This window comes from Mastomys coucha, unplaced genomic scaffold (genome assembly GCF_008632895.1).
Source record: "Mastomys coucha isolate ucsf_1 unplaced genomic scaffold, UCSF_Mcou_1 pScaffold12, whole genome shotgun sequence".
Taxonomy (NCBI): Eukaryota; Metazoa; Chordata; class Mammalia; order Rodentia; family Muridae; genus Mastomys; species Mastomys coucha.
The window spans coordinates 89639545-89651590 of NW_022196894.1; the positions used below are offsets into that span (position 1 = coordinate 89639545).

A 12046-nucleotide genomic window follows, 5' to 3' on the forward strand; every position below is an offset into this window, starting at 1 on the left:
ATCATACAGGAGACAAACGCACACAGCACTTCCTAGAGTCTTCTACACAGAATCATACAGGAGACAAATCCACAGCACTTCCTAGATTCTTCTACACAGAATCATACAGGAGACAAACCCACAGCATTTCCTAGAGATTCTTCTACACAGAATCATACAGGAGACAAACCCACAGCACTTCCCAGAGTCTTCTACACAGAATCTTACAGGAGACAAACCCACAGAACTTCCCAGAGATTCTTCTACACAGAATCATACAGGAGACAAACCCACAGCATTTCCTAGAGAGTCTTCTACACAGAATCGTACAGGAGACAAACGCACACAGCACTTCCTAGAGATTCTTCTACACAGTGCTTTTCTGCTTTCTGGGCTGGGTCACACAAGGCTGGCCTTGAACTCTTAAGTCTTCCTGTCTCAGCACCCCAAGCCTGAGGATGCACAACTGGCTTCCATGTGAGACCTGTGCTATTCTCTTCTGAGTTCCCAGCATGGATGTCACAGACTGTGCCCCCACCCAAGCCCCAGGAGCGGAGCCTTGTTTGCTCGTTCTCTCTCATCAGTTCTCGTGGTTTTGAGGCGTGCATAGGTCTGGGCTGTTTGACTCGATATCCATTTATCCTAATTTGTCCTAAGTACCAAATGGCTGCATTTTGACATCTATTTTTATTATTTTTACTTGTTATGTGCCCGGGGCGGGGGCATGTATGCACATGCAAGTGCGTCTGACCTGCAGAGGTTGGAGGAGCAACGGAGGCTTCGCCACTGAGCCACCCTGTATTTTGGCTGTTCTGCTTTGGTTTCTTTTGTTTTGTTTTGTTTTTGTTTGCTGAGACAGTTTCTCTGTGTAGCCCAGGCTGTTCTACTAGAACTCACTCTGTAGACCAGGTTGGCTCTGAAGTCACTACTGCCGGCCTTGTTCTGCTTTTAAAGACAGGGTTTTGATATGTAAACCAGGCTGACATCAAAACTCCCTGCCTCAGTCTCCTGAGTGCAACTATGTGAGTGGCACACGCCAGGCTGTTGTGCTTGCAGGGTTAGGAAGGGCATCCTTGTAAGGCTGGGTGTGTGATGTCTGAATCTCAGCCCTTGAGAGGCAGAGTCAAGGCTGCCTCAGACTCATGGCCAGCCTCATCTGCAGAGTTCCAGGCTGTTGTACTCCACAAGGCTTGGGGGTCATCTCTGGCAACTACAACATACAAAGCTCCAAGTGTTTCAGCATTTGTGTGTTTCTTCAAGAGGCAGCTGGCTGAGCCAATTCTCAAGGTTTGTGAGCTAATCTGTAGCGGGCAGTCTGGAGGGCCCTTAGAGCCTGCGTGGAGGCTGTGTGTGACTCAAGGTCACACTCAGCAGTGTGGGATGCACAGTCAGCTATTCCCCCCTGTGGTAAGAGCCCAGGGGTCAATGGGAAAACCTCGCAGGGTAAAGGTACCTTTGGCAGTACCTGGCTCCAGCTCCCACCTAGAGGCTCTGGATCTCGACATCTCATCTGTATCCAGTTGGAAGAACCCACCTGTGTGGACTGCCAGGCTGCTGCTAGTGAAGGCAACCGGGAGGGACACATCCATTCGCTCTTTTCCACTTGCTAAGACTCAGCCCTGTGGTGAGGTGGCCAACACAAGTCATTAGCTGCAGCCCCAGGCTCATCAGTGAGTTAGGAGAAGTGCTATCAGACCAACTATGTCTTGGCATTCCTGGCTCCTGGGAAAGTGAGTCCTTCATGCTTGCAGTCCTCTTGGGGTCTCTGGCAGGTGGCTGCCAGGCATGATGGGCAGGTGAGGGTACCCGAGCCAGGCCGTGGCATGGAGCCCTGCCCCCGAGGGCTCTTCCTGAGGTACTCTGGAGTAGTCAGTCAGTTAGGCAAACACTCATGGGAGTGCTCAAGGAGGGCATACTGGTCAGAGAGCTCTGGGCTCTCTAGCAGCCTCAGGGTTAAGCTTTGGGAAGAGTATGTTGGTGCTACTTGGCTCTAGGTGGACTGGGAGCATGTTGGGGACACTGGGGGAAGGGATGTGGGACATGTGTGTAGCCTGTAGCCTGTCTGGCTGGCTGGAGATGGCGAGCCAGGGCCCTGGGCCTCACCCCCTGCTGCTCAGCCACATGACTGAGCAGATCACAGGACTGCTAGGAGCACAATGTATAATCCTGAAAGGCAGAGCACCCTTCAGTTAGGGGCTCTGTTGGGACTGAGCACCTTTCAGGAGAGGAACCAGTTCTCAGCTACCCCCAAGGCATGAGACTATGATAGGCAGGGCTAGACTGTATACATAGGCACAGCGTTAACTCAGTCAATGAATGCCTGAGAAAGACACATACAGACTGAACCCTCTGGCCCAAAGGATTGTCTAACCTTGAGACTAGAGGGTCCTGTGGGAGGATGGAGGCCTGGTGTGGCCCCTTAAAGGACAAGGACCCTCACGCCCTCTGTTCAGGAAGCATTTTATTGTTGCTCCAAGGACAAGAGCTCACACAGGTGACAGTCTCTCAGAGCAACTCCCGCATGGCCTTGCTGAGCTTCTGAATCTTGCTCTTCGCAGACATATCCACGTACTTCTCCCCAATTCGGACAATCATCCCACCCATGATTGATGGGTCAGTCTAGGAAAGAAAACAGGTCGCACACATGAAACCCAGCGCTCTATCAGGCAGGCAGATGAAAACATCCAGGGGTAGGCAGGCCACCCACGACACAGGTGGGAGCTACACATTATGTGTAAGGCCCGCCTCACGGCACTAACACACTCCACAGTTATGCAAACCCACCTTGACCTCCAGTTTCAGTACTTGGCCTTGACTCAGGAAGCTCTTCAGCACCGTCTTTAACTCAGAGAGAACAGCTTCATCTAGAGGCTGAGAAAGAAGCGAGCATCCTTTAAACGGAGCACCAAAACAGCATACGGGCAAGGAAGGGGAGACACCACAGTGGCAGGAAACCAAGACACTGACTGTGTGCGCACATGTATGCGTGCGTGCCTGTGTTATGGGGTGGGTGTGGGGGCTAAGGAGTGACTGCACCACAATGTATCTTCTAATGCACTGGTTTGAGGCAGAGGGCTTGGCCACAGAAGTCCCCTTTCCCCCCAAAGCTTCATAGGTGCCCTAAACACTCAACTCCAACCTGGACAAGGCCAGGGGCTGACACTGCAACTACTACTTGTGTGTACGCATCAAACACTTTTCCTACGTTGGCTGACCCACGTCTCAGGGAAGACAATAAAATGACTTGTCGCAGGTTATACACTGTATAAGGAGTACAGGTCTCTGAGAAGACAGCCTGTGTTCAGATCCTGAGCCCATCTTGTTGAGGTAGGCTTCAGTGTCCTGACCATAAAGTTAGGACAATCACCTTCAATTTTATACCTATCTTCTGAGAGCAGTAACACATTGCAAGGTCCCCAGAAGACGGCAGCCTCGATAAATGATGGGTCAAAGGCCCGTGCATCCCAACCCACAGGTTAGACCCGCCCATCCTAGAACTCAATACGGCGTTTAAGACTTCAGGTTGTAACAGGACCTGAATCACTATTTCATGAAAACACTCAGATCCCCATGACACACACTGGGCCTTCCGAGTGGAAGTTGACAGAACCTTACAAGTGACAAGCTATGTTCCCAGTGCAGCAGCAAGAGCCTGCGACTTACAGATGCTGTGGTCACTGTGCACGGCACTTCTCCACGGTGGACACTCATGATGGTGGAAAAGGCAGAGATGATGCCCTGGGTGTTGCCTAGGCGACCATTTTCAGCAAGTAAATCTGGGAAAGAGCCAGGAAACTCACTGAATCACCCAAAGCAATGTCACCTTGTAGCCTGAAAATACCATATTCGGAGTCCTTTAAGATTATGACTGGGGTGCGGAGAGACAGCTCAGTGGTTATGAGCACTGTTTGTTGTCCCTGCAGAGAACTCAGGTTCAGTTCCCAGCACCCATATGGTGGCTCACGACCACCCAGAACTTCAGTTCCAGGGGATCTGATGTCCTCTTTTGACATCCTGGGGTACCAGGCTTGTGCCCCACACTGCTCAAACAGGTATTTAAGGAAAGCCCAGCAGAGTCATTGCACTCACTCATGAGGTTGGCTGTCAGTGGGGAGAACTTCTCCTTTGTGGCGATGTCATTCAGGCTTTTCACTTTGATGGAGCGTTTGATGTAAGGATTCAGAACAGCCAGGGACACCTTGGGGTCCCTCAAGAGTTGCTGAAAGTACACACAAACCCAGCTGCTAGACATTTTTTGTTCATGACTTTACATGGGATTAAAAATCTGTTTTGAGGAACTTCAAAAACACCTTATGGGCAGTGGTGGCGCACGCCTTTGATCCCAGCACTTGGGAGGCAGAGGCAGGCGGTTTTCTGAGTTCAAGGCCAGCCTGGTCTATAGAGTGAGTTCCAGGACAGCCAGGGCTACACAGAGAAACCCTGTCTTGAAAAAAAAAAGCCAAACCTTATGAAGTTTCTTGCATGCATTTTTTAGAAGGATCATAAGAACTAAGCAGTCACCACATGTGACATGACAGCCTACTTTTCTCACTGCACCGCCCCCAAGTACACTGAGCCCTCGGGCTTCTGTCTCAGGAGACCCTAACTGCCCTCCCTCCTACAGAGCTTCTGGAACAAACCTAACTTTGAGAGACTGGTCTGGGAGGGCAAAAGCCACAACATGTCGGGAATCTACCTCCCTATACTCAGTAGCCACTGCCGCTTCAACACCTGCCCACCTCAGCAAAGGCCAGAGCTCCAGGACCACAGTGGTTCATCCCGGTGAACACCTTCCGGGTAACATGTCCACCTGCCTGCCAGCTACTCCCAGCACCTCCCTGGCTCCTGGCCAGAATTTAGGCCATTGCCATAGAGTGCTAAGACTTCCATGCTACGATCTCTCCCTGAGAAGCTGCACAGAAATGCCTTTCCTGTGCCTGCCAGTAACATCCAGTAGATAGTCAGGGGAACTTCCTGTATCACACCACCGCTCCCTCTCAGACCCTCAGAATCTGTTGCCCCTCTTTTTCCTCTGACTGACTTCTTAATTTTATAAACCAGGATCTAAGTAATTAAAAACATGAGGGGGGGGAGAGGACACACCTGTGTGGGTCACAGTGAATGTGCGGGAGCCCTACAGCCTTAGAGCTGGTTTTCTCTTTCTACCATGTGAATCTCAGAAAATGAACTCAGGTGGTCAACTGGCCTGCCCCAAACCCCAGTCTAATGTCCACCACCCAAATCACCATCTTGCCCACCACATGCAGTGCTAGCCATCAGCACAGGGCCTGTCTGTCCATCAGTGCCTCCCCATAGGGAGAGGCCAGGCCCAGCCAAGCTCCTCAGTATTATCTGCAGACAGGTGAAGAGAGGGCTACACTTCTGCTGTCAAATCTGGGCACTAGCTTAAGCTGACAGCATCCGTGCCACGGCCTATAAACAGGTGTTAGCCTGTGGTGCCAGTCTATGAACAGAGGACACCGTGTTAGCCTGTGCGGCTGTGCATTTTCTCTTCAATAGATGTGCAGATTACAAAATACACGCACTACTCTTAAAACATGTAACTGAAAACTGTCTTTTCTCTGGAGCACCTGACTGCATACTCTCAACTCTTCTTCAAGGCATCCTAAGGCCTTGAGGGCTGCTACCCTGAAGAGACGGAAGGGAAAGCAGTGGAAGAGGCACACTTGGGTTTCTGCTAATTCACAAAGCTGACCTTTCTCTTTGTGTTTCAAACAGAGAATGCAAAGAGGAAGGTCCTTTCCCAGGAGGCTGTGTGCTCTGCTGTTGCCACCTCCCAGCCCTCCCCCCAGCCCTGACTCCACAAGGCTTTCTTCACAGCTTGGGACCAAAGTAATTACAAATACCCAGGAAGGTCGGGTGAGAGGGCTCAGGCTCAGAGGCTCTTGCTGCCAAGGCCACTGGCCTGAGTTTGAGCCCTAGAACTCACAGTGTAAAAGGGGAGGACTCGGACCTCTGCACTTGCACTGTGCGTGCCTGACACTCCCCAAGCCCCAAGAAAGAAAATGATTAAAAAATTAAAAATAATAAAAAAAATTAAACCCAGGATAAGTTTCTAAAGAAACTTTCATGAAGAAAATATAATTCCAATACAGTGAAAATATAGTCAAAAGACATAAACTTTATTTTTAAATTCTTTTCTAAAATGGCAAGTATACTTTGATTTGATTTTCTAGCTGGAAAGCTTGAGTTCATGTTAATATACTTATGCACCTCCTAGCTCGTATTACACAAAAGTTTCAGAATAAAGCAGTCTTATTATTAACAGCATGTCTACAGTAAACTTTTTTGGTAGTTTCTAGTGGTTCTTTTTATAGGTTATACCCCATCCCATTAGGAACACACGGCTATAATACGGCTATAATAAGTGATAACGAATTGTAGGAGCGGGAACAGGAACAAGCCCAGCAAGCAAGCTCCTCACCTGCACTCGCAACAACTCCTTCTCCACCTGGTCCAGCTTTTTCTGTTTGGATGCAGCAGAGTACAGGGCGGTTGCATAGCGGCCTTCGATGCCATAGACCTGAACAGGGGGCTGGAAACAAGAGTGGTGGTGGGGGGGTGAGGCAGCTAAGTGAGGCAGTTAGAATTACCCCTAACTCTCCAAGACTGCATTCCCACTGCCAAGCCATTTAAGTACTTCACCAAGGTGCAGTCACAGAGGGCAATGTCCAGCGTCTCTCCCAGCTCTCCCTACCTGCAACCACTACAGCAAGCTTTTGCTTTCTTTGACCTCAGTAACAGTGCCATCCCTAAGCACCAGAGTTTAGTACTACAGCAGGCAGTTGTGAAGATAAGCGGAGCAGGGGACAGCGTACAAGAAGTGCACACATGTATGTGTCCCCATCACGGTCATGGTGTTTTATGAAGTTCTCAGGAGGAATAAAATGGCTCCACTCAGAGGCTGTAGGAATTTGATGATGTTAATAAGTGTAGCGTGTGTTGCTGTAAGTTCCACCTAATGTCCCCTAGAGCACTGTGTTCTGTTATCCTGAGGAGAATGTGGCGAGTGCAGATCACTGGCCTGGGTGCCAGAGAGCACACAGCAACTCAGAATACCTTTAGATTCTGCCACACATGAATTAGTAATGAAGAACTACAAAATGAATGCATGTGCAGCCATACTTCAATCCATATTGGGTCAGAGGTCAGTCAGACTTCTGGTTTAAAAAGAGTGGGCTGGTAGACCTCTGCAGTCAAAGGTGAGACTCTTGGTGCCTGATTTCGCTTGGGGAAGTAAGGTGCAGGCTGCATGCAAGCCTCACTGCTGCCAGAATCAAGAAGCAACACGGAGCTGCCATAGAGTGTCAACTATGCGAGAGTCTGGGCACTTCATAAACGACAGGCTAGCTTAGGAAAAACAATTAAAGATTCTTTTCTACATACACCGTGTGTGTGTGTGTGTGTGTGTGTGTGTGTGTGTGTGTGTGTGTATACCACATGTGGAGAACAGAAGACAACTTTCAGGTCTTTTTTTTCCTTTCCCCATGTGGGTTCCAGGGATTGAACCCACACTCTCAAGCTTGCCTTTACCTGTTGAGCCCTCCTGCTGGGCCCAAACAAATCATTTTTAGAACATTAAAGACTAGAGTTGAGCCCACCATATGTGACAGGCACAGTGTCCCCTGCATTCCAGGCACTCATCTGGGAACTGCTACCCTTGCAGACAAAGGTTAGTAATCACAGACCTCACTGTATTTCTGTTCAACTTACTCTCTCATTGCTTTACACACACACCACACACACACACACACACACACACACACAGTAAGCTAACATACCCTTACAAGCTTGGCAAAGGGCCTGACCACAGACGTACTGAAGCTCCGAACCTTTAGAACAAAAGAAAATAGATCAGACAGGGTTTCTTCATTAGCTTCATAGTATTAAAAATAATCTAATGGAATAGCTGCATAATTCCTTTATATCATCACATAGGTTATGAGTGGGAACTGCTTTTTTACCTATACTCCCTATTGAAAATCACCCAAATGTCTTCAGAAACTGCCTTCCCACCGCCTTCCTCCCTGGGTAGTTAAGAGAAAAAACACTACTGAGCTTTATCACATTTGGGAAAAGTGCTTTATGAAAGTGGAGAATTTATATTTACATCACCTTTGAGAAAAACCTTAGAGAACATAAGAAGAGTCCAGTCTTGATTCAAGCAAACCTACTTGCATAGGAACTGAAATGCTGGGATGGCCATATAGCTCAGAGGTTAAGAGCACTGGCTGCTCTTCCAGAGGTCCTGAGTTCAATTCCCAGCAACCACATGGTGGCTCACAACCATCTGTAATGAGAGCTGACGTCCTCTTCTGGTGTGTCTGAAGACAGCTACAGTGTACTCATACAAAAAAGTTAAATAAATAAATAAATCTTTAAAAAAAAAAAAAAAGAAGGACTTGAAATGCTATCTAAGACCAAAGATCTCTTGAAAGAGCACCAGGCTTCAGGCACTGTGTCTGTCGTCGGAGAAGCCTGGAATCCAGTTTAAAAAGCATTTCGAGAGGGTACAGGTCACTGTCATATACTTCCATCTCTAGAATGTACTCGATTAGAACTGGCTATGAGGGTTAAAAAGCTTTCTAATGTCTTAGTAAAAATTCTGTATGGTGCAGATGAAAATCATCATGGCAGTTGATCCAAAATTATCACGGCAGATGACCCAGGCACGTATTTTCCCACCCAATTCCAAGTTCTGTTGGACTTGGCCTGTTGCAATTTCACCATCACTTACTGGCTGACAGCCAAAGTGGAGACGTTTAACCCTTTCTCCCTTCTTTACAAACACAGTGAATGCGCTTTACGAACACTCAATATTCCTAAGCAGCAACCAGCCCTGACAGGTTTACCAACAAGAATAGGCATGTGCTTTCCTATGCCCTTGCCAACTGCTTGGCTACGCAGTGACTCCTAGATGTCAAGGTCAAGACAGAGAAATCCGTGCCCACTCCCCACAGGGACAAAACGCGGATGCGCCCCTCGCTGCCTGCAGTCGCCGGGCCCCACGACCATGGGTGAGCGGCCTGACCCCTCAGCCACGGCCTCACACGAGGCGCTGGGAGCCGGGGACAGGCAACCCCAGGAGGGACCCTACCGCCAGCGTTTACCTGTCGGGACAGCCCGGACGCTACTGGAGCGGCCATCTTCTCCTGGGCGGCTGTAGGTCAAACCCAAGAGAGAAGAAACTACCGGCGCCAGAGCGCACGCGCCCGCCGGCGTGATCGCTCGGCTTTCTGGGAAATGTACGCCTCAGGAGCCCGGGAGTATGGGTAAGTACTTCTTGCATGCTGGGAGTTGTAGTCCATACCTGCCGCGGTCGGACTGGACTCTTGAACGGGAACGAGATCTGAAAATTAAATCTGAAATTAGGTTTCGATTTAGATTCTTTACACATGCATCGTCAACATCGTTGCCCCGTCTAGAACCTGCGCCTAGTGTGCTTCTGTGGCAATGCTTCAGGCTTTACTTAAAACAAAAACCACAAGCGAACCTACCAGGGGCGCACTTTACATAGAACAAATTGACAGTTGTGTTTGTGCTTTTTATATACACATATTCACAATCCATATATATTTTAGCACCTTGCTTTTTACCTTAATATGAGGGAAGATGGATCCAGAATTATATGGGTTGCAAATACATTCTTTTAAAAATTGTTTATGTGTATGAGTGTTTTCCTGCATATATTTATGTGTATCATGTGTGCCTGTTGCCTTAGAGTCTCTTGGAGCTGGAGTTAGAGGCAGTTGTGAGGTGCCAAGGGATGCTGAAACTGAGCACAGGTCCTCTGCAGGAGCAGCCAGTGCCCTTAACCGCTGAGCTGTCTCTCCAACCTCAGGAATACGTTTTGTACAAGCAAATTTCTAAGTTATGGCACTTTAATAAACATGTCCATAGCTGCAGAATAATCTACTTTCATTCTGTAACTTAACCATTTTATGACTTTTCAACATAATTCATGTGGTTTATATTACTTTAATATATTGCTTTAATTCTATATATCTGGGTATCCCTAGATGTACTTTTTTCATATTTTGGATTATTTCAAAAGTAGAATTTAAAAGTTGATTAAACAGCTTGGCAAATGAGCAGGAACACATGGGCACATGAAGCAGAGCTATTTCTCTCCAGCTTACACTCTCATTAGTTGTGCATGGATATTTCCAATTTGCTCCATTGCTGCAAAATGCTTTTACATAAACCTAACGAAAAGCATGTTCAGCACTGAGCACATCTTATGGAACTGCTCATGTATAGACAGCTGTTTTATATCTCGAGACTCAACAAGGTATGAAAAGAAAAAAAAATCAACCTGTTTGCCTTCCCAGGCTGTATTGGTTAGTTTTTCAACTTGACACAAACTAGAGATAACTCTGTCAACTAGGCAGAAACTTCAACTGAGAAACCGCCTCTCCCAGATTGGCTGTAGGCAAGTCTGTGGACCATTTTCTTGATTAATGATTGATGTGGGATGGCCCAGCCCACTGGTGGTACACCCATTGGCAGGTAGCAAGGGCTGCCTTGGGTTGTCTATGAAAGCAGCAGAGCAAGCCGTGGGAGGAAGCCAGTAAGTAGGCAGTGTATCTTTGCTTCAGTTACTACCTCATGTTCTGACTTTAGCTTCTTTGTTGACTCCCCTCTGGAATGAACTGCTACTTGGAAATGAAAGTTGAAATAAACCCTTTCCTTCCCCCAAACACCCTAGTCCCCATCTCTCTCTCTCTCTCTCTCTCTCTCTCTCTCTCTCTCTCTCTCTCTCTCTCTCTCTCTCTCTCTCTCTCTCTCCCTCTCTCTCTGTGTGTGTGTGTGTGTGTGTCTGTGTGTGTGTGTTTGTGTGTGTGTGTGTGTGTGTAGCTCTGGCTGGCCTGGAACTCACTCTGTAGACAAGGCTGACATTGAACTCAGAGATCTGCCTCTGCCTGTGAATCCCCACTCTGGGATTAAAGGAATGCACCATTCCTGCCCAGCTTGTTCAGTGTCTTAGCACAGCAAAAGAAAACAAAGTAGAATACTAACCTTGTACTCTATGTAAAACCAAACCACAACACTGTATTTCCTGGAGTATAGCTACATGCAACTTTACAAGCATTTTGAGTTTCAGTAAATGTAATAGAAATTTTAAAAGTTCCAGGCTCAAATACACTTGGGAAATTCTAGACCATCTACTGCGCTGACTTTTTAAAATATACTGTTGGTTTGACCTGTGGCAATACAGTGCCTTCTACTTACTGTGTATTATCATTCCATTCTAGCTCCATGCATAGCTCTAAAATGGCAGTTGATGGTTGCTTGAATTTCAAGGTTTGAGTTTCAGATGACTCTCAGGTGTAAGTGGGCCTAGTGTGAAACAGACTTAGATTGTTTAAAAACTTGTTATATTGTCACAGTCAAGGCTAATGGAATGAGACAGACTTGCACAAGGACAGGGCTACCCTGGGAGAGGAATCCAGATATTTAATACCTTACCTGTTTTGTTTTATGCTTCCAGTTCAAGACAAGTATTGATCGCTGTTTTATCTTCTGCAGAGAGACAGTCACAGAAAACAGTGGCGTGGCATCATGAGACTGTCAATGGCACACGTATGTGTCTTATTTATTATTATTGTGTGTGCATGGGATGCACTTGCCACATGGTGAATGTCAAAGGACAGCTTGTGCATTTGTTCTTTCCCTATGCCTCTCTGTGGATCCTGGGAATCAAACTCATGTGATCAGGCTTTTTTTTTTTTTAATTTTTAATTTTATTTATATGAGTACACTGTTGCTGTCTTCAGACACACCAGAGGAGGGCATCAGGTCCCATTATAGATGGTTGTGAGCCACCATGTGGTTGCTGGGATTTGAACTCAGGACCTCTGGAAGAGCAGTCAGTGTTCTTAACTGCTGAGCAGTCTCTCCAGCCTGTAATCAGGCTCTCAAGGCAAGCTCCTTTACCTCCTGAGCCATCTCTCCAGCCCCTGCCATATGTCTTAAAATTAGATGACTTGTTCTTTAATACTGTAATTTTGAAATTACAGTATTTAGCTGGGCAGTGGTGGCACAC

General features: G+C 47.4%; 1 protein-coding gene across 1 annotated transcript; it reads right to left on the minus strand.

The window, feature by feature from the left end:
• Positions 1-2423: 2423 nt before the first annotated feature.
• On the minus strand, positions 2424-9253 carry Atp5po (ATP synthase peripheral stalk subunit OSCP). Its single transcript, XM_031364419.1, has 7 exons — positions 9111-9253; positions 7782-7832; positions 6425-6535; positions 4069-4198; positions 3643-3755; positions 2764-2850; positions 2424-2598 (listed from the first exon to the last, which is right to left on the minus strand). Exons 1-7 carry the CDS (start codon positions 9144-9146, stop codon positions 2485-2487), a joined length of 642 nt encoding a protein of 213 aa, XP_031220279.1. The 5' UTR covers positions 9147-9253; the 3' UTR covers positions 2424-2484.
• Between the last annotated feature and the right edge of the window lie 2793 nt (positions 9254-12046).

Excerpts from the sequence above, each read along its gene's own strand:
- Atp5po (XM_031364419.1), bottom strand. The coding sequence starts at position 9,146 with ATGGCCGCTCCAGTAGCGTCCGGGCTGTCCCGACAG. Across the intron at positions 6,536-7,781 it reads CCTTTGCCAAGCTTGTAAGG|CCCCCTGTTCAGGTCTATGG; the intron begins GTATGTTAGCTT and ends TCTTGTTTCCAG. Across the intron at positions 4,199-6,424 it reads AGGAGTTGTTGCGAGTGCAG|CAACTCTTGAGGGACCCCAA; the intron begins GTGAGGAGCTTG and ends GTGTACTTTCAG.